Genomic DNA, 26287 nt, shown 5'->3' on the forward strand with positions numbered 1-26287 from the left:
TAACTTGATCCAACCAATGAACTCAGGCCCGAAACCAAATTTCTCAAGAGCCGCCCAAAGATAAGGCCACTCCACAGTGTCAAAAGCCATTGAGGCATCCAACGACGCCAAAATGGCCGGCTCCGTCAGAAGCCCCGCCCTCGCAATCGCGCCGTGGAGACGACGCAGGTTCAGAGCCGTGTTGCGATGCGGGATAAATCCGGATTTATCTGGATGGACCAAGCCACTAATGACCGTCAGGAGGCGGGACGCCAGGAGTTTCGCCAACACCTTGGGTTCAACATTTAGGAGGGATATGGGCCTATAGGATGAACAAAGGTCTCGCGGTTTGCCATCCTTGGGGATGACAACTATCGTGGCCAGTCGCTGATCATAAGGGAGAACACCCCGTTCCCGGGACTCCAGAAACATGGCGCGAAGATATGGCGCCACTCTGTCGGGACGTAACTTGTACAGTTCAATTGGCAACCCGTTCGGGCCCAATGCTTTACCCGAACGGAGTGAACGGATGGCAGTGGCTATCTCATCAACCGTAAAGGGGGAGTCCAACGCTACACGATCCAAATCAGTGACACTGGGCAGAGCTATATCACGCAATAGAAGGCGAGAGTCAGCCACATCTCTCACAGACACAGGGGTATACACCACACGGAAGTACTCAGCAAAACGGTCAACTATTCCAATCGGGTCCGTCACACTCACACCACTCGAAGACTGAATCACGGGTACCACACGATTAACTCTCTCCTTCTTATCCAGCCATGCCAGCAATTTACCCGCTTTGTCACCCACATCATACAAACGACCCTGTTGCTCCCGAAACATCACTTTAGCAGCATCCGTGACCACAGATTTATATGCAAATTGTTTCAGACCCAGGGCGTGGAGTTTCGCAGACGTGACACCAGATTCCAAAGCATCCTCCAATGCAGAAATCTCTCCCTCAAGGTCCACCACCTCCCTATTTCTCGCCCGCTTAGCTTCAACAATAAGGGAGAGGGCCTGCCCACGAATCACCGTCTTAAAGGCCTCCCATAGAGACACAGCTGAGGAGACCGACCCCTCGTTATCCAGAAAATACGTGTCCAAAGACTTAAGCAAAAGGCTGCGGGTCTCGGGGGAGGTAAGGTACCACGGATTGATGGGAGCTACTCTGCCCACCGCCTTCACTCCAACCTCAAAACGAAGCCAGAGCGGAGAGTGGTCAGAAATACCCCTGGGTAGGTGTACAATCTCACGAACCGCTGGCGTCTGAGCCGCGGGCATCAGGAAATAATCCAGCCTGGACAGACTCCCATGGGCCCCAGAATGAAAAGTGTATTGAAGCTGAGTAGGATGCAAAAGCCTCCAGCAATCCACCAAGCCAAAGGTATCCAAAAATCCACCCAACCACCGTTGGGCCGCAGGAGTATCTCTAGGGGGGTGGCGATCGTGAAGACCGGAGAACACCGAATTAAAATCACCAGCCAAAAAGAGAGTACTATCAGGGAGGTCCAACAACACGCGGCCCAAATCTGAAAATGTAGAAGTCTGCAAGCCGGGGGGCACATAAACAGTAAATAAGGAGAGGGCACGACCCTCATAGCGACCCACAAGGACAGCATATCGCCCCCGATCATCCTGAATCACATCATCAATAGCTAGGGGGAGGGAAGCCCGAACAAGGATACCCACACCCCTAGAACCCGAGGTAAACCCAGAATGTGCTACGAGGCGATAGCCCCACCTATTCATTGCATGACAAACATTGCCTACCAAATGAGTCTCCTGCAGGAAAACAATATCAGGAGATAAGCGTCGTATACATTTCAACACCACACTTCTTTTGATACGATCTCCCAGACCGTTAACGTTCCACGAAACAAATCTCAACCCGCTACCCCCCATCCCACCCAACAAAGCCAAAACCCCCCACCAATGAGCACGACACCAGAAACATCTTCAAATACAGGATAAAGTCGCCTCGAAAACAAAACACACAAACAACGAACTTCCCAACCACCCACCCCCAAAATAACAAGAAAACACCCCCCACCCTGCACCCCTGCAAAAAGCTAAAAAGCCACCCCAACCTGCAGTGTGCCTGTCGCCCAAGAACCCCTATTCTACACAAAGACCCCGGAGGAGGAAAGGCTCCGTCCCACCCGCCACCCCGATCAAGACCAATGACGAGAAAAAGAACATACATCAAATCACATAAGCGGTAGAGGAACAAAGGCACACATTCCTGGAAGAGTTACTCAAAACAAGGCATCCGGCATAGACGAAATGTTCAGCTCTCTACACCACCTTCAGCACCGCCCGGGTGGGCATCGGGCTCAGTCTCAGGAGGTCGGTTAGGCAAGGAGTCCAGCCAGTCATTCACAGCATCCGGCCGATCAAAGAAGAATGTCCGGTCATTATACTCAACCCGCAGCCTGGTCGGAAAGAGCATAGCGTAGCGCATCCCCATGTCCCTAAGACGCTTCTTGGCACCACGAAATCCCATCCGCTGCTTCTGGACCTGTTGGGAAAAGTCCGGATAAAAGTTCACCGTGGCATTCTCAAAGGCCACCGGGCCCTTCACCCGCGACGCCTGCAGGATAGCGTCCCGATCTCTATAGTGGAAAAGCTTGGCAACAATAGGTCTCGGCGGGGCGCCTGGCTTACCCTGGCCCCCCGGAACACGATGTGCGCGCTCCACTGTGAAGAATTTACTAAGGCCAGACGGAGAAAGGTGGTTCTGGACGAGGTCTTCAACCAGGAGATCAACCGAGTGGGGTTCTGGGTTCTCCGGGACACCAACCACGCGAACATTACAGCGACGTGCCCTGTTCTCAAAATCTTCCAAGCGCCGGGTCATGAACTCGTTCACCCTACGGAGATTGCCAATCTCCGTCTGCACCTCAGAGACGTCCGCCGTGAGACTGGATGATTTGATATCCAACGACTTCACCTTTTCGTTCGTTTTGAAGAGATCGGCTCGGATTAGATTCAAATCGATTGCCACGGTGTCAATTTTGTGGGTCAAGGTCTCGTATTGTTGGCCTATCGACTCCCTCATGCCAGAAATGGCGCCTATGATGTCCTGCAAGGAAGGCTCCGTCGACGCATCCACAACGTGGTCAGATGCACAGGGACCGGGCAGGGCAGCTCCGGGGGACCCCTTAGAATGGGTATAACGGTCCATAACGTTGGATTGGATCGGACCCCCGCGCAGAGGAGTCTTCGTCTTGCGCGTCTCCCGGTCCCCTCTGCCCGCCATCCCGGAGATGCATCACAGGGAGAGTCACCAGGGCCAACGGACCGGGCACCAGAAATGGAGGCCTCGGGACCAAAGGATCGTAACAAGAGTATCACCAGAATAGGGACAGCCAAATAGAAGAACAGTCCAGCCGAAGGCCCGACAGCCGACTCGTGTCCTGGAACCAGCTCTGGCCCAACCCTCTCGCCAATGTCCCAGTCAGAGGCAGAATCGAAACCGAAACTTAAGAAGGGGACCCACAAGTCCAATCCCCCTGCCGTTGTTGTTCAACTCCAGGACGGCCACCGAACCTCACCCAGTCCCGGGCGCACCTCAAGGGCGGAGCCCAAAAGTTCAAATCGCCATAACACAGGCACCCGGGGTCAAAATAAATTTCTGAAAGGTCCAGGTAGATCAGCCCATCGTCCTCTATACAAATCCTTGCGAAAAATCAGGATTCATGCAGGATATTATGCCGGGAGCGGCGGGGGTCCGGGGAGCGCTGTGCTCACGCGGCCATCTCGGATGCCCGCCAAGCTCCTCCTCTAAATTCCACTTTTTACTCACATGAGTGGTACTTATGTGTACATAACATTTCACTAAGTTTAATTGCTTGTTATGTCATTCTTCTGAGTGAATAACTGACTAATAATATAACTTTGCAAGCTACTGTATTGTACTTCTTGACACAGAGCCTGGAAAAATAATAAGGGTGCCACTAGGGCTGTTCAAATCCACATTGTGTGTTCCCCAGTGGTGCAACCCCCCAATTAGTTTTCTTAATCCTAGGCTCTAGTAAGACAGGCAGTTTGTTCACCTGTAATTTGAGGCCCGCTTGTCTTTCTTATCCAACAGAAAGGACTGGTTCCTAATGAGAATGTATCATTAGTTATATGATTGTGTCTTGTTTCGTGTTGTCTGTATCAACTTACACATATTTCTTTTGAGCACTTGTACAGTTTACCATTGCACATCTGTTGTTTTTATGTAATTTTTTAATGTAATTTTTTCACTGTTTGATGACTATTTCTGATGACATATATTTTTAATGTGATGAATGCTTTTTCAAAAAATCAAAAAAAACTAAAATAAAATAGATTACCCTCCAGTACATTTTGACTGAGTGGGAACATAAAATAAAAAAATTAAATCTGTCTGGCATCTTTTTTTGTTTAGTAGATTTGAGTGGTCCAAGCCAGTACAGACACAGGACCCAAACCTTTCCCCTTTGACTTGTATTGTACTTCTCAGCACTATGCTCCACAATTTGTACTGTAAGCTCTGCGCCTCTCAGGACGGGCTACCTACTACCTGGAAAGGCCTCTCAGCTGCGGTTTTAGAGACAATAAATACATAAACAGATGTAAAAATGTGTGTCTATCAAGGCATGCTTTCTTTTATTCAAGTAGAGAATCCCCTGAGACCCAAACAATTACATTGAAGAAGTATCCAGGAAGAAGTGTGAGAAAAAGGGAATATAATGCACTATTTGCAGAGGGAATTTGAGTTATGACAACATATCTATTTGCTCAACTTCTTTTTTTTAAATAGATTAAAGCACTTTACTACAGGGTTCAGCTGTTTGCAAATTATGCAGAGAGTTGGCACCGCTGTCGTGATACTTTTCAGGAAATTTCTTATCAGCTCTAACCTCACTGCCTCAAGACGTATTGTGTCTCTAGACACAGTAGGTCGTGCAGATGGCCTCGTAAAATGTACTTTTGTTTTCCTGTTTCAAATGTCAGTGCACAATTTTCAGGCTCAAATCAATCCAGCCATTCAGCTAAGAAAGGCTCAGTGCCAAATCCAACCCCCAGGCTCAAATAGGAACTGAAGCACCCTCAACATCTATACTTATCGTGTTAAATCAGTAAAGCATTCAGGCAGTGCCCTGGAGACTTCTGAAATAAGTGCCTGTCAATCCTTGCTCTATTGACCTGGTTTACACTTGACTAAAACCATAAGAAAGCATGCAGGAGAAAAGGCAGTGAGATAGAGAGAAAAGCCAACATAGGAGTGATGCAAATATCTTCAATTAAATGGCAGGTTCGTTGTTGCATTTTGTTCACCTTTATGCTTGTTCAGAAAATTCACAAAGCACTTTTATTGATCGAGACAGTGCGAAAATGTAGTTTGGTTTACAGATAGTCACTGCCCTTCCTGCATCAAGGAAGTCCTCTGCGTCTAACTAAGCAATTTCAAGGGTGCAAATAATCATTTTAGAAAATGTCATACATTGCGTTAGTGTTGAAAGCCACACTGGTCACTTATATGGATGTGACAGCAATAGTGACTGAGAAGACCTGCAAGAAACCTTTTACAGCTCATTGTGCTTCACATTTAAGTTTGGATAAGGGCAAGGGGTAATATGTGCAAGTGAATGAATTGAGAAATTGCGTTATTGGATGTTGTCCTTTGTAAAAGGGCAGTCTAATCCCATCCAATGCAATCTGAATTTACAGATGCAAGGATATTGATGCTAATAGGAGCTATGCAAGAATAACTGTGCCCGAAGCCTTTATAGCCTGTGTGTCTATGCACCTGTATTTGGGTGAAATAGTTTGGGGGTCTGAAGGTCGTAGAGCGCAAAAATGACGAGGCTGAGTATAAGCTGACCAGAAGAAATCAGTTATAGATTGATTTGCTCTTTCACAATTTTAATCATTTTCTAATTTACATTCCTGGTTTTTTGACTCGTTGCAACACTAGAAATAGAAACCGGGATTAAGGGGCTGACAGGAAGGTCTGACAAGTAAAGGGCATTGGATGAAAAATGGTCCCCGTGACAAGAAGCAATAGGAATAGCCAACTAACCTGAGCATCAGGGACCTTGGAACAAGATAAATATGACACAATTTGAATAAAAGGAAAAAGGGTAATTGTGATCATATTCCAAGGATGCAGCAGAGAGTGTGGCCATCTTTAAGTATAAGCAGATTTTAAAAACCATTAGTGATGTTTGGAGTGGATATCCTGGGCTGAATGAGTCAAATGAAAAATGTAGCCCCATGTATGCAGATCCAACCAGTTGCGCAAGATTCAGCTTCATAATCCATGCTAGCCCGCCCCCAACTGCAACTACTTTCAGTCAAGTACAGTGGGCAGCAGACCTTCTGGCACTGGCCTCACCTACAGCAGTCATGCCCAATGGTAGCTAGTGGTGGTCATGATGATCATGCTTGCATCAGATGTATTGATATTCTGATGTGATTGGAGGTTGGAGCTATTGGTTATTGTTAAGGGCTTTATCTGTTGCAATCATTTCACCTCTGCCTTTCACTTAGTCCTTCCCTTGGTCATTCCCCAAGACAAAGCATGCTCTCCTTTATTTCCGGTTAGTTTTGATGGTGGTAAACACGCCTACTCCTTTCCTTTCCAGCTTGCTTCACTGAACTGGGTTGTCATTAAGCTTCCCACCATACACCCTGCAGTGCATAGTTACAATTACCATGCAGCTCCACATGGTGGGCCCTGATTAGGCCAGACTTGATAAGGCATTGTCACTCTTTTTGGTGCATCATTCACAGTAGTTGAGTGACAAGAAAACATTACAATATTCTATTATTTCAGAAATGTTTTTGTGGGTTGCTTTTCAGATGCAGAGGCTCTTTGTGGACATGGAAAATATACCAGTGGTGTACTTGCTTCTGTAGACAATCAAGAACTGGAAGAATGTTTTTTGAGTCTTAGGCCATACTGTTATTTACAAGCTGTTAAACTCTGTATTGTTCTGAAATGTCACTCTGGCTCCTAAGTTTTAACTAGTATCTCAGTAGGGGCCTGAGGGGCACATGCCCATCTCCTAGAATCAAATACTTCCTTGTGATGGATTATGCGTCAAACCTGATGTTGCTGAGCTTCCTAAAGGATACAAATAAATATGTTGCACCACTTTGTTTTTCCACAGATTGTTTTTTAGATGTGGTGCACAAGTGTCAATAGCTGTACCACCTTTATCACGATTCTTGGCATTGCTGGGTTCTGACATAATGAGGTTGTCATGTATAGCAGAGTGACAAAGCTTGTATCATAACAGTCAGATCGTGTAGTATTTATAGCTATTTTATTACTGATCTATGTAGAGTGGATTATAGAAGAGGAGTAGGGATTGGCTGATAATACCATAGGTAAGAGGAAAGGGGAATTGTTAGAGATCAGATGCCAGTCGGTGGGCGCAGAGGAAGAAATTGCCCATCATTCACAGCCTGTGGATATATTGTAGTGTCAAATATGGCACAGGCGAGGAAAGTCACCTGCAGGCTCCTCGCCGAAGATACTGGCAGCTTAGATTGATTAAGACAACACATAGACAGTATCTTGCAGACTCATTTGCATAATTAAAGAGATGGTAGATTGTGATATACCTTTCAGATTTTAGAAATTGAGACTGAATTGGTAAATCACGTTTTTGAGGGAGAATACCACTGACGGGTAGCAAAAAACACTTTAACCTGATGTATAGGAATTGTTTAGCATTAAATTAAATGGGGAATTATATTTCCACATCAAAGTATTCAACAGTAAATGATTCAGGCTACTGATTTGCTCCTCTGCTTCTGATGTGGACTGTTCCATTGGGAAGAGCTATTGTAGCCAAGAACTTGAGGGCTTAACCTCCACTGCAGAGAGTTATTTTCATTATCCTTCTAGCCTGCGTATTATGTACACCTCGTTATCTTTTCTCATTAAATGGAGCAACTTAGATAACCATAATGATGAAATATGAGTAGCTGAAAACAGATCTCTTGCCGCCTGTTTTTGAAGTTTTGCCTGTTTTTTTCTTTTTTAGGTCAGATTCAGCCATTCTGTACAACGACCGATCTGTTCTTGAAAATCATCATGTGAGTGCAGCATATCGACTTCTGCAGGATGACGAGGAGATGAATATTTTATACAATCTCTCTAAGGATGACTGGAGGTGAGACAAACGATGGGAGGCTGAGGGTATCCTTCTGGGGAAACAACGTGAGACAACTGCTAATGCTTAATCGAAGCATATCTACCTACAAAAGTCAAACTAAGTGACAAAGACAACCTTATAGCCTTGTAGATCTTCTCTTCCCATTCATAATTATTCAGAGTCTACCGGGGTTTATTTAGACCCATGGGTAGGTACTAAAATCGGTGCAAAGAACATTTATTCCCTTGGGATCATGAACAAATATCATTAGTACACATTATCAGCTCCACAAAACTGCTTTCATAATCCAGACGTCACCTGTTTTTGCGCCACGGACTGCCTTACTTACCATTAAGGACCTGTAATAGTGCCAGGTAAATGTGGTTTTTGTTCTGGCCCAAGATGTATATATGTTGTTTTTAAGCAGTGACTAACAATTATATCTTACAAATTTACTTTAAACACATTAAATTAAATGTCAATCTCAATAAAAAAAAGAATAGTCAATGAGTGTATATAGAAATAGACAATCACTTTCAATGTTATTCCCTATCAGAGCACCCCCCCCCCCCCAAACAAAAAAATAAATAAATGTCAGAACATCAATGTGTCATAAGATCACTGACCCATGAAATCACGGAATGGCCTGCAGGTTGTCTATTTTGTTTTAAAGACATGAAATAGAGCGCAGGTTAATAGTTTTTGTGTTTTTCAGTGGCTGGAGGGATGCTTCTTTATGCAAACACATGCTAGGTGAAGTCTAAACAATGCTATTTCTAACACCCAATAACAAATAGCAATTTTTGTAACAGAAAGATTTACGAATTCTGTATTGTCAGGTCAATAATTATCGTATTAAACTTTTTTTTTTCTTTTTGCTTTTCAAATTACAGTATAGAACAGTTCATAATTACAAATTTATGGCATTGGTGCATTGTACATATCATATATAATCACAATACAAAATTCACATTGTCACAAAGCATAACCTCATGCATGTCAAGATTTACAGTCATGGTAATAACAGACGTTAGCTGGCAGGGCTGGGGTGAACAGGGTAGCAGTTTAAATACAGTATGAACATTACACATCTGTAAGTGACAGCAGGTAAGATATGAGTGGTCCCCAAATGTCATGGGGTTTGGATGCTGATGGCAGCTCCTCTGCGTAGCATGTAAGTTTGTCACAGCAGCATGTTAAGTCCTGCAGCCACAGTTTAGTCGTAGGCACTGTCCTACTCTCCCAGCAGATAGAGATCCTGCATTTAACCATGAGCAGTGCTGTAGACACAAACTTTTTACTGGTAGTTTTTACTTTAGAAAAACCAAAGGAGATGATGGACGGAGCGTTGACAATACAAACACTCACCCCCAGTCAACTGATCTGGGTTTAATCCATCACCGTTCTTTAGCTCACTCCGCCACCCCAGTTCAGTCATGGCCATATGCAAATCAGTCTGACCCTGTGCCTCATGGGAACAGTCCAGCCCGAACTGCTAAGCCATGTCTTCCCTGGACCGGAATCAAGCTTCCCAGGACCGATTTCTGGCATTGCAGCCGTCTTCAGCCGGGCTTGCTTGACTCCAGTGGCAAAGTGAGCAAGGTACTCACGTCTGAGCATACCCTGCCAACTTAGGGCGAACAAAGAAAAACCAAAGGTGATGATGGACCAAAGGTTTTTACTTTAGCCCAATTCCCCAGCAGACATAACCCCGGTTTACAGTCGAGAGGTTCTTCAATCATCAAGCAAAGAATCCGTACAACTGAGCCCCAGTATTCAAGTATTTTAGGACATTCACAGGCTAGATAATAAAAACCAGCCCCAGGTGCACCACAACGTTTACAGGCGTCAGTCTGTCGGAGCCCAAATTTGTATAGCTGTGCAGGAGTACAATACAACTGATGCAAGTATTTAAAATGCACCAATCGTCGATTGCCATTTGCCGTCAGTTGGCCCGTCAGGCAGCAGCTATCAAGCCAGTCCTCTTCAGAGAGCGGTTCTGGCAGCACAGCATTCCATTTATCCAACGCATTCGCTCCCACAGGTGTCATGTCATCTTGGGATGCCCTATAGAGTTTGGTGATTAGTTTGGTCCTGGATTTAGCAGTGTATAAGAGTTGCAGTGCATCAAGAGTTAGTGGCTCCGAAGGGAAATGTGGATTAAGCGCGCGCATGGCTGAGCGCAACCTAATATATACAAATACCTGCATGGTGGATGCCTCACTCCGGGCGGCTAAGCCTTCTAAGGTTACAAATTGGCCTCCAGGGATTGTGTCCGCCATGATGGACAATCCCATCTCTGCAAGTGTCATCAGTGTACCAGCCTCCTGGGTGACTGAGATCCCTGAATGATGGAGCAGTGGCATGTTAGGAGCAGATAGCTGTAGTTTATGTGCCCGCTGACCTAGATCCTGCTAGGCTCTAGATGTAATTTGTATTGTATCGAATTCCCCTTTCTCATATACCATGTACGAGTTCACTATCATGGCCTTGAGTGGGATGGAATGCACAGCGCCCGCCTCCACCGCCACATGCGGGATATATGCCGGGTCATATTGCCAGTAGTAGGCGTATTGCACCTGCCCACAGAGGTAGTAAAGATGTAAGTCCGGTGCAGTAAATCTGCCCTGATCATACGGTAGGGAGTCAAAAAAATGTCTTGTTAGACGTACCAGGATATTTAAAATGAGATATAAAAATCGTGGAAGTACTACCATTTTCATTAAGGCTATGCGGTCAGCAAATTATAGGGGCAATTTAATAAAACGATTAACCTGCTCTTCTAGCCGTGTGATGGCGGTGCCAAAATTAGTTTGTATGACTGTCTGTTGGTCCCTGTGCAACCATATTAACTATCATGTTAAACTTTATCACCCATAGAGCTATCTTGGGTAAGATAATGAAGTCTTCAAAAATGAATGGGAAACAAATGTGTGTTATTGGTAAGGGTAAGTATGCACATCCCACTTGTAGTAAGGTGACCAACACGGTATAAGGTCCAGTAAAGTTCTCAGTAAATTAGCCCCTTGCCCAACCCTTGGTAGTTGACAACGAGCAGTCAGGGCGAACTTAGGAGACTGGAGTTTAAAACATTTAAAAACCCCAATGCATCAAATAAGAAATACATAACACACAATACAAATTCCACACCAATTTATAACAATAGGCAATATTTATTTGAACAAATAGACACCAAAACAACAGAAATCCAATGTAGGGACCCAAGGATATGAATTTGTAAAGGTTAACCTCTTTATAGTGCTTAAAAACATATAGCGCCACTTTGGTACATCTGGGTGCACTTGACCGGGTCAAAATCAAAGTTTGAGGCCAATACACTAAGTTGGAGACCTCTGTGAACAATTTACCTTTACACTTAGAATCTTTTCTGGAGCTTTTTCTTCCAAAGTTGCTTGGTCGACAGCAGGCCGGATTCAGTGAGGGTTTGCCGGCTTGACTTTCTGCGAGGTCCCGGTCAAATCCTGGAAGACTTGAGCTCCAGAGCTTTCAGGGAGATGAACCTGAAATCCTGGCTTGGTTGCAGTTGAGGGTAGTCGGCTTGATGTCTGGTTGGTCATCTCATGGAGCTTTTTCATAAAAGTTCTCTACTCTTCAGAAAGTGCTTCCTGAAGGTATCCTTGTAGGTTCCAAGTGTCCTAAACACCAATTCAAACATATGGAATCTCCTAGATGGTCTCTGGGTTGTCTGGACTACAATTCCCACAATGCACCTGGACAAATCCTTAAAAGTCCACTTGAAGCACTCCAGGATGGGGAGTCTTGGCGAAGGTGATGCAGGTGAACTGTGTTAACCTGTAGCTTGCAAGGAATCCACTCCTTAATCCTTCTTGAAGCAAGGCACAGTCGCTAGGGCTGTAGTACCACATAGTGCAGCAGATGCAGTCATTCAGAGTGCAGGCCTCGGGATGCAGATACAGATTCCAGCAGGGCTGTCCTTCCTCTACCTGTAGTTTCAGGCAGCAGATCTGAGAGACTATATATCTCTCACATATTAATTCAGTATTCTAGGGCAACAAGTGGGAGCATCTCTGCCCATTTGAGATGCTGTGTGCCCACCCAAACGATTCAGAAAAAGGGGTGGGGATGAACAGAGTGTCTGAATTAAGCAGACCACTCTTACCCAGTCCAAAGATCAGGGCTTGATCCATCACCGTTATTTAGCTCACTGCCCCATCCCAGCTCAGAACCTGGCTATATGCAAATTAGTCTGTCCCTGGCCCAGTGCATCATGGGAACAGGGCAGACCAAACTACCAAGCCAATTCTTCACCAGAAAGGAGACAAGCTACCGGGGACCGGTTTCTGGCATTTCAGCCTCGTCGGCCCGGCTTGCTTGAATCCTGATGGAGCAGTGAGCAAGGGACTCATGTCTGAGTATACCCTGCCACACCTATAGTGGCCAAAAACGATTCAGAAAAGGGGGTGGTGATGAACAGAGTGTCTGAATTAAGCAGACCACTCTTACCCAGTCCAAAGATCAGGGCTTGATCCATCACCGTTATTTAGCTCACTGCCCCATCCCAGCTCAGAACCTGGCTATATGCAAATTAGTCTGTCCCTGGCCCAGTGCATCATGGGAACAGGGCAGACCAAACTACCAAGCCAATTCTTCACCAGAAAGGAGACAAGCTACCGGGGACCGGTTTCAGGCATTTCAGCCTCGTCGGCCCGGCTTGCTTGAATCCTGATGGAGCAGTGAGCAAGGGACTCATGTCTGAGTATACCCTGCCACACCTATAGTGGCCAAAAACGATTCAGAAAAGGGGGGTGGTGATGAACAGAGTGTCTGAATTAAGCAGACCACTCTTACCCAGTCCAACGATCAGGGCTTGATCCATCACCGTTATTTAGCTCACTGCCCCATCCCAGCTCAGAACCTGGCTATATGCAAATTAGTCTGTCCCTGGCCCAGTGCATCATGGGAACAGGGCAGACCAAACTACCAAGCCAATTCTTCACCAGAAAGGAGACAAGCTACCGGGGACCGGTTTCTGGCATTTCAGCCTCGTCGGCCCGGCTTGCTTGAATCCTGATGGAGCAGTGAGCAAGAGACTCATGTCTGAGTATACCCTGCCACACCTATAGTGGCCAAAAACGATTCAGAAAAGGGGGTGGTGATGAACAGAGTGTCTGAATTAAGCAGACCACTCTTACCCAGTCCAAAGATCAGGGCTTGATCCATCACCGTTATTTAGCTCACTGCCCCATCCCAGCTCAGAACCTGGCTATATGCAAATTAGTCTGTCCCTGGCCCAGTGCATCATGGGAACAGGGCAGACCAAACTACCAAGCCAATTCTTCACCAGAAAGGAGACAAGCTACCGGGGACCGGTTTCTGGCATTTCAGCCTCGTCGGCCCGGCTTGCTTGAATCCTGATGGAGCAGTGAGCAAGGGACTCATGTCTGAGTATACCCTGCCACACCTATAGTGGCCAAAAACGATTCAGAAAAGGGGGTGGTGATGAACAGAGTGTCTGAATTAAGCAGACCACTCTTACCCAGTCCAAAGATCAGGGCTTGATCCATCACCGTTATTTAGCTCACTGCCCCATCCCAGCTCAGAACCTGGCTATATGCAAATTAGTCTGTCCCTGGCCCAGTGCATCATGGGAACAGGGCAGACCAAACTACCAAGCCAATTCTTCACCAGAAAGGAGACAAGCACCCAAAAGCATGACAACTTCCTCCAAAGTGTGGCATCTTCTTGTCCCACAAAGCACTGCACTTCCAAAATCCAACCTGGATGATTTCTCGCCAGAGAAGTAAGAACTAGCTAAACCAATTCACAGTGTGGGTACTTTTTATTAGCTCTCCTCCACCTGACCACTATGAATTCCTATCCTGAGCCTGCCATCTGGCTGGGGCACAGGATGTGGGGGTAGATATGCCTGGCATTCCTTACTGATCTACTCTCTCTTAGAGCTCGGTTTGACTTTCCCAGCACCCTCTGCAGGACCCATCCTCCTCAGCTTTAGAGCTCTCTCCATGGGCCAGGCCCCTGATCACCTAATCAAGGCAGCCTGGCTAAGCCTGTTAACCCCTTGCATGCGGGGGTAATTCTCCCAGCTGTGCTTGGGGGGGGGGGAGCGCGCACAGCGCCCCCATGCTCATGACAAGCTCAGCTCGTCACGAGGCACAGTTCTCAGGTGCTCATGACGAGCTGAGCTCGTTACGGCCACACCCGTTCCCATGGAACGTTCAGCACAGCAGGGGAATTATCCCCGAGTGTGAGCGTTCCATGGGCCATGACGAGCTCAGCTCGTCATGAGCACCTGAGCACTGTGCCTCATGATGAGCTCAGCTCGTCATGAGCACAGAACGGGTTAAGGCTATCAATCAGCAGAGACCATTAGAGAAATTTCTATAACTTTTGCTATGTACTAGTTATGATAAATTCAACTGTGACAAGTTGTTGCATTTATCAATGCCAATCTTTTCAGTCCTTGAATGAAATTTACTCTTTTCCTAGAAATAGTTATACCTAAATAAAATATTGCAATGTTAGCCTATAGACCTAAGTATCTACAATGAGGATAAATGAAATGGGCAGTTTGCCCCTCACCAAGGCATATAAAACATATTTTATAAGGTCTCTGCTTATAGTTACGTGCCCTTCTACCACTGGGACACCCAGGGGAGATCTGCGGTGTGCCTAATATGTCGAAATAAGGTAGAATATCACTTTTAAAGTTCCCATACCATCAAAGTCAAGTCTGCAAAGCCAGACAGGCTTTAAAAGGACAACAGACACACAGCCGCTCACTCAAACAAGTGCACAAAATCTGCCCTATTTATAGGTAGATTGTAGCCTCCTTCCCTATTATCTACTAGGGACTTATAGGGTCTGTCTTTGCCAATTGTAAGTGTACCCTATTACGTGTTACTTTTTAAACATAGCACTTGGCCCTGGGCATGATTTTGCAGAGCTCACGGTACAGTCAGAGTCAGTTACCACTAGTATAATTCTGCAACAAATGGGGTGAACAGGGCAAAAGGATGGCTTTCTAACAGGAAACATCAATCATTCTAGTAAGGTAGCACACACCACAAGTAATGAAACTGGTGCAAGACATACGTAAAGTAAACAGAAGAATAGTATTTTGTGTATATGTGTTTAGGTTGGTAAAGGGCATTTTGGTGCACCCAAAAAAATGTCTTAGTATTTTCCAGGAGTTAAGCAGAATCAGGTTTTTGAAAATATAGAACAATAAACCTATTCCATTAGCTTTTCCTGTGCTCTAATTGGAGTTTTCAAAGTTGTATCAATCTTAATACAATCTTCTAGATTTTACCACCAGCCACAAGACTTTGTTAGATCCTCGCTATGGCTATCTCTCTTTGAAAGCACCCATCCATCTAGGTATCATAACTTAAAGCACCTCGAGCAGTAGGCTGGTACTGTTTAGAAGTTGTAGTGCAGTCTTTTCAGTGGCAGGTTTAGAAGACTGATTCTGAGCCCCTCCTGGCAAACATATTGGAACAAACAGAGAATATTAGAGGTACATCTAAATAATGTTGTTGTATTGCTTTATTTCGATATAAAAACATATCATAAAAGCATTGCGTTACATCAATTTGGTAAGAACATTTAAACAGTAGACAATAAAAAAACCTTCAGAATCAATTAAGCAATGCACAAATATAAAAACCTATGAATCAACAGTGGCATTAAGAAAATGAATAGTTAACCAGGTCATAAAGTCTTTTACAGGCAAGAAGCACTTTACTGAATCAATAGTTTCTTTGCAGTTCTGATTCGCCAGGCCCAGCCCAAGAATTTTGCCATACAACAGGCAATGAAGGGTCGGGCATCTGAGCGTAATATACGTAGGGCTTCCAAGTGTGATCTAGTACCCAAGCTCCTACATAGTGGCTTCAGCCATCTTGACCTGGGGGCCGCATACGCATAGCACTCAAACAGCAGATGGGCAATGGACTCAACCCTTAGGTCACAGAAGGGGCAATAAGGTATGGTTTGCAATGGTGGTTTCCAGGTGGAAGTTAACAGCCCTAGTGGAAGGACTCCCACCCTAAATTTGAAGTACAATGATCTGTCTCCTGGGTTATGGATTAAGTCCAGGTAGGATTCTCTATATGGAAGCTCCTTAAATGAAAGAAACTGGACAACAGATTTACAATGCTTCGGATTGGACATTCTCGCATTAGCCACCCATAACCAATAAGCCTTCTTCAGCGTTTGCTTAGAGGGTGCTGTTCTTTTAACCCAAGCATCTCCTAGACCCAATTTGTGGAGAAGCCGCTTAACCTCCCTGAACCAGGTTACCTTATGCCAGCCCGATAAGGATAGTAGTTCTCTTAGGGCATCGGCATAGCTGCACAGTTCTGGAACATTCCATATCCTAGACCACAATAAAAGGCGACGTAGCCTAGCTTGCTCACCTATTGGGCGTGTACCTGCGTCAAGCAAGAGGGGGAGTGTAGGGGTACTGTGGGGTAACTTCATAAGATCTTTGTGGAAGTTATTTTCGAGGTAGGTTAAGGTGTCAACTCTCTGTACACCCCACAGTTCCGCGCCATACAAAGCTGCACTCACCACCCTTGCCCTGTAGATGTCTAATAGTGCCCCGATGGGTTTAAGAGATGAGGCGCGTTGTTCTTTAAGCAGGGCCCCTGCAACCCTCTTATGGGTCAGAAACACCTTTTGATGGTGTGCCTTCCAACTCATGGTGTCGCAGAGTCGAATACCCAGGTAGTCAAACTCTTTAACTCTTTCAAGTGGGACAGAGTCCAGAGCAGGGGGGACAACAGATTTCCTGGGAGGGTTAAGGACAAGGAATTTGGTCTTGCTTATATTTATAGACAGGCCCTTGATGTCACAGAAGGCCTTAAAACTAGAGAGCAACTTTTGAATGCCTGCTGGTGATTTTGAGATTAGAAGGGTGTCATCCGCAAATAGGAGCGTCGGTATTTTCCTACCGGCCAGGGAAGGTGCATCAGATGGTTGTTGAAGGAGATGCTCCACCACTCCGTTCACGTAAAGAGAGAACAGAGTGGGGGCAAGCACACAGCCCTGGCGGACGCCCCTATCTACAGGGATACGAGATGTTTTTTCCCCCTGGAGACCCCATCTGATCTGGGCAAAGTTGCTTTCATGGAACTTAATAAGCAAGGCCAACAAATAGGGGGGTATACCCAGCCCATCCAGGGCATTCCACAATTGGGCTCGCGGGACCAGGTGGAAGGCAGTTCGCAAGTCTATGAAGACTAAATACAAGCTGCCCCCACCCAGTACAACCACTTTCCAATATAACATTAAGAAGCGGAATGTCTGCTCGATGGTACCTGTCCCTGTTCTAAAACCTGCCTGGAAATCTGACAGAACCTGGTTTTCTTCCACCCACTGCAAAATCCTACCCAATACCACTTTGCCCGCAACCTTTTGGGTTGAGTCAAGCAGGCTAATTGGGCGATAATTGGCTGGGTCGTCCCGACAGCCTTTCTTAAAAATAGGGACGACCTCAGCGCCCCGCCAGGAATCAGGAAGAGAGCCTCCCAGAACAGCCGCATTCAAGAGTGAGGCGATTAATCTGCTCCACAATGATGGATTTTTCTTCAACAAATCACCCGGAATTCCATCTGGGCCTGCAGCCTTATTGGTTACAATACACCTAATTGCCCTTTCGACTTCCTTACTACTGAAGGGACAGTCATTGATTGTAGTAGTGACTGGGGATCTGACCAAAAAACCCAAGCTTGGTTGAGGTACACCTAATGGGACAGAGTAGAGTTTGGAAAAGTGGGCAAACCAAACATCACCAGGAATGTTACAGGTAAGTTGGAGATCGAGAGGCTTATTCCTGGCTCTCAATAGATCCCAAAACCCCTTGGAATCTTTCATAGTGCTCGCCTCCATTAACTCCCTCCAAAAACTGTAATCATGGGCCTCCTAGGCCATGGTCACAGTTTTTTTATAGAAATGCCTCGCAAGTCTGATATTGCCCGGGTCCTTGGTCTTCACTGCGGAAATAAGTTCCCCCTTGGCAGCCCGACATTCAGAGGAATACCACTTGTCTCTTGCCTTAGAAGCACCTTTCACTACAACCCTCGCACTGGTTTGGGGAATGATAAACAGTTCGCTTAATGCAGCAATAGTTTCTGTGAATGTCGTTAAAACAGCTGCACTGGTAATACCTGGAGCATCGAGACATAGTCCCACCGCTGTCATTATGGTCCCTGCTTGTGCCATCCTTTCCTCATCCACTGCTGCTTTAGCCCATTTTAAGCGCCTGCCACAGTTTGAGGGAACAACTTCGTGGGATGTTTTCCACGAATAGGTAGTCTTAGCTGGCTTCCTAACATGCCAAGGCGGGATGAGGATTAGGGATAGAGGGTTGTGGTCACTATCGCAAGATGCTATGACTTCCATGTCTTGCAGAAATGGCCAAAGGTTGTAATTCAACATAGTATAGTCTATTCTGGAGCTGTGTCCCGTTCTGTTATAGGTGTGCGCACCCATAGAGTCTGATTTGGATCGACCATTGGTTGGTCTCAGATCATGTTCCATGCAGGGTGCATTGATGTCAATTGCAGTCTGCGTCCATTTTCGGATCGGGTCTAGGTTCAAAGTAGGGATGCCTCTCCTTGTATCCTCATCCCAAGAGTCCAGAATATCCTCCCTAGCCAGTGGCTCAAAACAACAATTGAAGTCACCTGCAAGGAGCACATAGGAGTCAGTACTGCAAGCGACTAATTCACTATTTAATCCTGTGAAGGATAGCGATGATGCCCCACCCCTAGCCCCCCTTAGGTAGAGATTAAAAACCTCTAGCTTCCTTCCCCCTTGGCAGCGTATAGTTATCCTCTGGAGGTCTGGAGAATGAGTGGTCTTTTGGCTTACACTTACACCTAGTGCGATGCTAACCCATATTAAAAGGCCGCCAGACGGGCGACCTTTGCATCCATGTTGTTGGGAAGCTGGGACAAAGTAGGTTGTAAATCCTACTCTGTGCCTGGGTTCAAGGCACCAGGTTTCTTGCAAAAGGCAGATGTTATAGGAGTCCAAGAAAATATTCCATTCAGGGATGTCAAAATTGCGGGCAAGCCCTGCCACATTCCAGCTTAAAATCTTTAACAGAGGTTCGCCTATGATAGTCAGCCTTGGTGGATTAAGAACTGCAACCGAGTTAGGCGCAAGAGCAGCCGCCCCTGCAGCCGCTCTGTTTAACCTTTGCAGTGGCTCAATCTGCTGTTGGTTAGGAGCCCTTGTAACACCGGTCGGGTTCCCGTCTAATGGAGCATTCTGGATGGGTAACAGGGGAATCGTAAGAGGTGGGACCAGTGAGTGCACTGCATCATGAGATTCTGGGGAGGTTAAGGTGTTTAATATATTTGATCCCTCCTCTATAGGCAGAGCATATGGCATTTCTTCCAGGGCTGGGTGGCTGGCGAGAGTAGGTTCAGTCAACAAGGAAAGAGAATCGATGGTCCCTAAGGTCAGGGGTGGAGAGGCCTTTTCCACTGTTCCAAGGGTAGGTTGCCTTAGAAGTCAGTCTACCTCCTCGAGACCACCAAACCTATTCGAGGTTGGAAGGCCATTCCAGCATGTAGAGAGATCTTGGTAATTAATAGGATGGCTCCTCCATGCATGATGCTGAACCAGAGACCAGTCATCTTCCCGTATAAGTTTGGGGCGTGGTGGATAGAAGAAAGACAGAGGCCTAGGTATGACACGGGAACCTTCACCAGTGGGCCAAGAGCAGATGTGGTGTGCCGTATGTGGGTCCTCAAAGGTCACCACTATACAATCCCCGGCAGTGGTTTTCCTTGTGGGGCCCACCCAGGGGACACGACGCACCATCAGGACTCTGCTCTTCCGACCGTTGGGAATTGGGCGGTTCACATTGAGCCAGTGCATTATCTTATTCTTCAGAGACCAGTGGTTCTCGTAATGACCATTTCCAATCTGGGGGACGCCCGTCAATACAGCCACATAGTCGTTGGCCTCTGGAGGAAGATCAATGTAGCCCCCTCTAAAATTATTCTTAACAGGAGGGCCCTGGGTCTGTTGGCGAGGAGCTTCACTGGGAGGAGGTCTAAGAAAAAGACCTACGGTAGAATTTGATGATGGTTGAGGGGAGGGACGCTTGGGAACCTTAGGTTTGTGAGCAGTAGTAATTTGATTCACACCCATGGTCCGCGGTTTGGGAACTGGGCGTACAGAAGCTGGTACTGGAAGAGGAACGTGTGGGGCTTGTGGTATTGGGTCATCTACAGCAAAGCCCTGATTTTCTAGACTTCTCAAGCCAAGAGTGGCCAAAGCAATAATGCTTTTTTCCATCTCTAGCAAGTTGTTTTCGATACATGAGAGTCTAAAAGCAAGGGGAGAAAGAAGTTTCTTAAGAGTTTCCCAAACTAAACCTATAAATTCCCCATCCTTCCCTTCCAGACCCTCATCATGTAATCCCTCATCCTCTGCAGTTATAGTAGTAAGGTCAGAGGCTGTTCCCTCATTGGCTCCCACTCGCTGCGACTGTTCCCTGGGGGTAGACCCTCCTATTACACTGGGTACCGGTACACAGACCAGATTCGGCTGTTGAACCACCGCAATTTTAGCCTTCTTACGAGAGTAAGCAGACCGGGAATTACGTTTCCTTTTGGGTAGTTTTCCATTAGTATTAGTGCTCTTGGATGTGTTAAAAATTACTGGGGTGGGGAAATTAGAGCTAACATCCTGCATACCCTTGTGTGTGTTTAAAGTTACCGGTGTGGGGGAATTAGGACTAGCATCCTGCTTAGGAGTCACCGCAGGCAAGTTCAGTTCGACTGTCTGGAAAAAAGGCTCTGGGGCTGGGGAAAGGGGGTGTGGAATCGGGATCTGATGGACATCTACCTGCGCGACTAGACAGTTGGGGATGGCCGGGCGCTCCGGGGTGACCACAGTAGCTATGTGGCCCAGAGAGGATTTTTTAGAGACTGCAATGACCTGTGATAATCTTCTGGCAGCAGCCAATTCCAGAGAGACACGAGTCTGAAGTTTGGAAATTTCTTGGTCGATGGCTAGATTGGTGCGAGTAATGAAGTCATCCATGGGGCCACTAATTGGTGGGCCACCCTTGACGGCCTTACTTCGAGTTAACCTGGTGCACATAGTTGGACAGCAGCAGCAACCAGGGTAAAACCTCCTAACCTAGCACTACAAGAAGAAAGGTTAAGTGGTTCACCTGTATGAACCCAATTAGTCAGTGACGGTAAATGGGCGAAAGAGGGTGGGCCAGTCCAGTCCTCTCTGACCTCGAACGGCCTCAAACGGCCCGCTCTTAGCCCGGTCTTCGCCCCGAGCTGCGTCCCGCGCTGCGGGAGTTAGAGTTTATTATAAAGGGGCGTGATGGGCAGGGGGCGGGCCAGCAGGGAGAGCGGACCGGATGCTGGTATCCCTGGTCTCGCAGGGACTCCTGGTTACTGGAGTCCCCGCACGCTCGCAGCCCCGCCGAGCCTGACGCCCTGTTTGCCTTACTGGTTCTCCTCCTTCAGGTAAGATGCGCCACACGCTCCTGTCCGAAGCGGCACCCGCGGAGCGGGTGCGGCGAGAAGTTGGATGCTTTGCTTTGCAGGAACGCCTGTGAATACGGCCGGTCTGCTGTGCCTCCGTGGGTCTCTAGAGTCAGTTTCCCAGCAAGTGGTGGTGGAGGGAGCTTTTACAAGTCTCAGCTGGGCAGGGGGCGGGCCAGCAGGGAGAGCGGACCGGATGCTGGTATCCCTGGTCTCGCAGGGACTCCTAGTTACTGGAGTCCCCGCACGCTCTCAGCCCCGCCGAGCCTGACGCCCTGTTTGCCTTACTGGTTCTCCTCCTTCAGGTAAGATGCGCCACACGCTCCTGTCCGAAGCGGCACCCGCGGAGCGGGTGCGGCGAGAAGTTGGATGCTTTGCTTTGCAGGAACGCCTGTGAATACGGCCGGTCTGCTGTGCCTCCGTGGGTCTCTAGAGTCAGTTTCCCAGCAAGTGGTGGTGGAGGGAGCTTTTACAAGTCTCAGCTGGGCAGGGGGCGGGCGGGCAGGGGGCGGGCCAGCAGGGAGAGCGGACCGGATGCTGGTATCCCTGGTCTCGCAGGGACTCCTGGTTACTGGAGTCCCCGCACGCTCGCAGCCCCGCCGAGCCTGACGCCCTGTTTGCCTTACTGGTTCTCCTCCTTCAGGTAAGATGCGCCACACGCTCCTGTCCGAAGCGGCACCCGCGGAGCGGGTGCGGCGAGAAGTTGGATGCTTTGCTTTGCAGGAACGCCTGTGAATACGGCCGGTCTGCTGTGCCTCCGTGGGTCTCTAGAGTCAGTTTCCCCATCTAAATAATGGCCGCTCAGGGAAAGGAACATTGACATCACCCGTTGAAATGTGTAGTGTATAACCATGTCCAAGCTTTGATGTTAATCTATCCAGATAGGAGACTCATAGCAACCTATGGTAATGAACCCCAAAAGCTCACCTGTACCATCTACCAAGATAGATGCCACATCTAAAATTGTGATCAATTAAAATGTCAAAGCTATGGCAATAAATATTGTTGGTTTGACTCTTCATTGATAGTTTACTGTGCTATAATGTAGTTAAGGCATAAGAAAGTTAGAAATATCACCTCCCGTTCGGTATTCTTTGACGCATAACATATTTACATTTCCAGATATGTCTCTTTATTCTTTTGATTAAACACTATCTTGTAAATCAAGTTATATTGTTCAAGCTAATATGAAGGCAATGGTATGTGTAAGATCACAAATGTTCATGGGGTGATTGATGTCCATGCTTAGTTGTTTTCCTACAGTGCCACAGTTACTCCTTCTGATGGTCCACTTTATTTTATGTGGCACACTTTGTTTCAAATGTTTTTATTAAAAGAGGACATACAGTATAAAATAGTACAAGCCGTGTATCATTCATCCGAGGCTGTGAGATGAGTGTAAATATGTGATAGAATAAAGCAGTCAATACAATCATTGTCCTTCATGTTATGTTTTATTTTTCTGGCCTCAATGAATAGTATCACAGCAGCATACAAAAAATATCAACAGCAAATAAGAAATAGCTGTGTTACCCTCCCCTCTCCTCAAATCCTATACCTAAAACAACAAAGAAAACGAAAAAAAAGGGCGGGCACAAGTGTCATCTGGGTTAGGTGTATTGAAGCTCGGGCTATTAGTATCTGAGGGAATATAATGACCTATCTTATGGCGTGACACTGAAGAGAGGGACTGTATCCTGCTGTGTAAGTGGGGCTAAGGGCTGAAGAGGTAGGGCTGACACTTGGCCTACAATAGGTGTGTTGCAGTTTATTCAAAAAGCTGGTAAGCTCTCAATCTTGTGAGTATGAAGCAGACAAATTGTAGCCTTGACATGTAGTCAGTAGGAGGTTGCCCACGAGTCATACATTTCTTTTCAGTGAATGAGAGTTTATGGGTTGTGTGTTCCATTACTATTGCTTGCCAAAGTCTGCTGAAGCACATTGAGATGGCTGGGGCTCTTTCTTTTTCCAGAAGAGAGCTATGGCACACTTTGAAACAGCAGTCTTTATGGATTTAGCAACATTAAGAGAAAATGGAGAAGGTCCAGTAAACCCTAGGAGTTACCTCCGGAGGGTAAAGAACAATGACAACACCAAATTTAGTGGCAATCTGTAAACCACTGCCTGGTGGACAAATTATTTTGGTTTATGGGTCTCAAAGTCCTTGGCAATGGTAACTGAATGACCTGTGTTGTCAATAATGTTTATTGTGGACTGCACGTCTATGTTTGTGCACAGTGAATTAACAGGGTTTCTGGTAGATCTAACTATATGCAGAGACATGTATGAGGACGAGATTCAGAAGGATGTCTATGGCTTATACCCTGCTATATATTGCATGACAATTATATCTCATGCACTACATTGTTATACCAATAGATTTTGCAAGGTAAGTATACATAGGTTTAACGGATGAACGATATAGTGTTAGATTTGGTAGACAAGGTAAAGGTAAAAATGGTAATATTATGCCTCCCATGTTGGAGTGGTAGGAGATGTGCTGGATGCTGTATAATCGTACGGCAATATTATTCACCTTGATCCAGTGTTTGAAAACCATCTATGTTGGTTTGCAACCCTTTGTCCTCACATGCACCTTGAGTAAAGGGCACTTCAGTCTATGGTGCTGTTTTAGCCAAATGCATCTAGAACCAATCATGACAGATAATATTGACTTGTTGTACATTCATTTTAAATGGGCACTGACTCAGGCTGCCAACACGGATTATTGACTCCGTCTGACTGTGTCTATCTGAGAGCGTCTATCGGGGAATAAATCCCACTGCTTAGGAATTAATTGAAGTGAAGAGCTGCTAATGGGTCAATTGGACATCATTGGGACCCCCCTTAGCCAAAGTTGAAGCTTTTGACTAATTTGCTCACACTGAGCATGGTATTTTCAAAGAAAACTCTCTCTTCTGCCCCTCTCTTTCCCTAAATAGGAAGAAAATATGAATGTTTTAGAGACACATGCAGTTAGAAATTTCCAAAATAATTAGTAAATACAATATTGTCCTTTGAAATAAACTGCTTCCTCTCCTAAATATTCTTTTGTTTTTATGCTTGGTGTCTGCCCAAAGGGAGTTCAGGGCACTGGTGATTGAGATGGTGTTGGCGACTGACATGTCCTGTCACTTCCAGCAAATCAAGGCCATGAAGAACGCTCTGCAGCAGCCAGAAGGGTGAGTCACTTTGAGAAGCCGCAGCCAGGCACTCTGCGCGCGCGTGGTAGTGTGTAGACAGCCTCTGCACTGAAGTAGAAAGAAAACTGCCTCTGATCTATAAAAACACACATCTTTGTCTGCTCTGTTTACTAAGGTATTTAAAAAGCTCTGCTACTTGCTGTACAAATATTGAATACCCCATTGTTCTCTGAAATTGAACTTCTTGTTAGTAATGTTACTTCTAGTAATTGTTGGCAATTAGCTGCATTGCAGTAGGCAAAACATGAAAACATTTCAAGTGCAATTCGCACATTCCGTGACTTACTCTTGTACTATACCTGATTTAATCCTGGAATTTAGGAGTAAGTCAGACGTACCACAAGAGCATTTCAAAGCAAAATATCTGTGAAACGGGCAAGTTTAAAAACCAATTTAATTTGAGATATTTTGAATTTTAGAGTTTGGCACTATTGAAAAGTTTTCTATTTTATACTTTTTTCTCTAGTCCAGGCAGTGGAGATTTAATTTGATGTAGTCGTTTTTGTGTCAAGGTTAGACAGAAATTGAATGAAAGTAACATTTTAGTCTATGAAAGGTAGGCGCTCCCAGGAGTCCAAGATGCCTTGTGTGGCTAGAATTACAGGTGAGTAAAAAAAGTTAACCTTCCATGTTCTGGTGGTTTATAATACTCAATTTGACCCTCATTCTAAACTGTTTAGACGATCATATCCTAATACCATCCGGGGAGATAACAATACATACAAATAGCAGTTTTCCCAACAGGAACACAAGCGAATACTCATTCTTAAATGAACCCTTATTTGTGATACAAAGTGCTCCATGAGGAAATATTGCATATTCGTGTAACAACAAAGTTATTTAAACCACTCTTCTATGATGAAAATTACAGCTGGTGAGACAAAAATAAAATTAAAAAAAGTGGATCCAGTTGCTAGTGTATGCTGGTTTGTATACTTCACTGAACTGGTATGGAGAACATTCTAGATGATTCCATCTGCATCTTGTGGCCAGTATATATTGGCAGCAGAATTTATCTGTTGGTTTTTGTGGGTATTCAAAGAGCATTCCTTTTTTCCCGCTTAATATATAAATGAATGTCCAAAACGTCATTAGTAATGGGAAGCAGAAGTCATTTGTAAATGTTAAACTGCATTTTACACTAAAGTTGTCTTTTATTACCTGGAAACTATTGAGCGCTATAGCTCTCATTGTAAGCAATCTAACTTTGTTTCTGGGATACATCTCACAAATATACTTTGTATTTTAGTTAAGCTTTTCTTTAGGAATGGGTCAAATTTGTGAAACATGATTTTTCGAAATTGCACAAAATTTCAGGAAAATTATGCATAATAGTACGAAATTATGAGAAATGTAAATCTGTTATTTAGCACTTTATTTTAGCTCAATAAACGTCCTGTCAATTTGTGGCACGAGGGCACAATTTGTGTTT

At 45.8% G+C, this 26287-nt stretch overlaps 1 protein-coding gene across 7 annotated transcripts in view; it reads left to right on the top strand.

Annotated features, from left to right (window-relative positions):
* The window catches only part of PDE1C (phosphodiesterase 1C), a 1852914-nt gene that overhangs the window by 1582588 nt on the left and 244039 nt on the right, over positions 1-26287 (top strand). For all 7 annotated transcript variants that reach the window (XM_078688253.1, XM_078688254.1, XM_078688255.1 and 4 more), the window contains 2 exons: positions 8013-8141; positions 24733-24834. In XM_078688253.1, coding sequence (XP_078544379.1) covers positions 8013-8141; positions 24733-24834 — 231 coding nt within the window. The remainder of the gene's footprint in view (positions 1-8012; positions 8142-24732; positions 24835-26287) is intronic.

Source organism: Lissotriton helveticus, chromosome 4_1 (assembly GCF_964261635.1).
Source record: "Lissotriton helveticus chromosome 4_1, aLisHel1.1, whole genome shotgun sequence".
Lineage (NCBI taxonomy): Eukaryota > Metazoa > Chordata > Amphibia > Caudata > Salamandridae > Lissotriton > Lissotriton helveticus.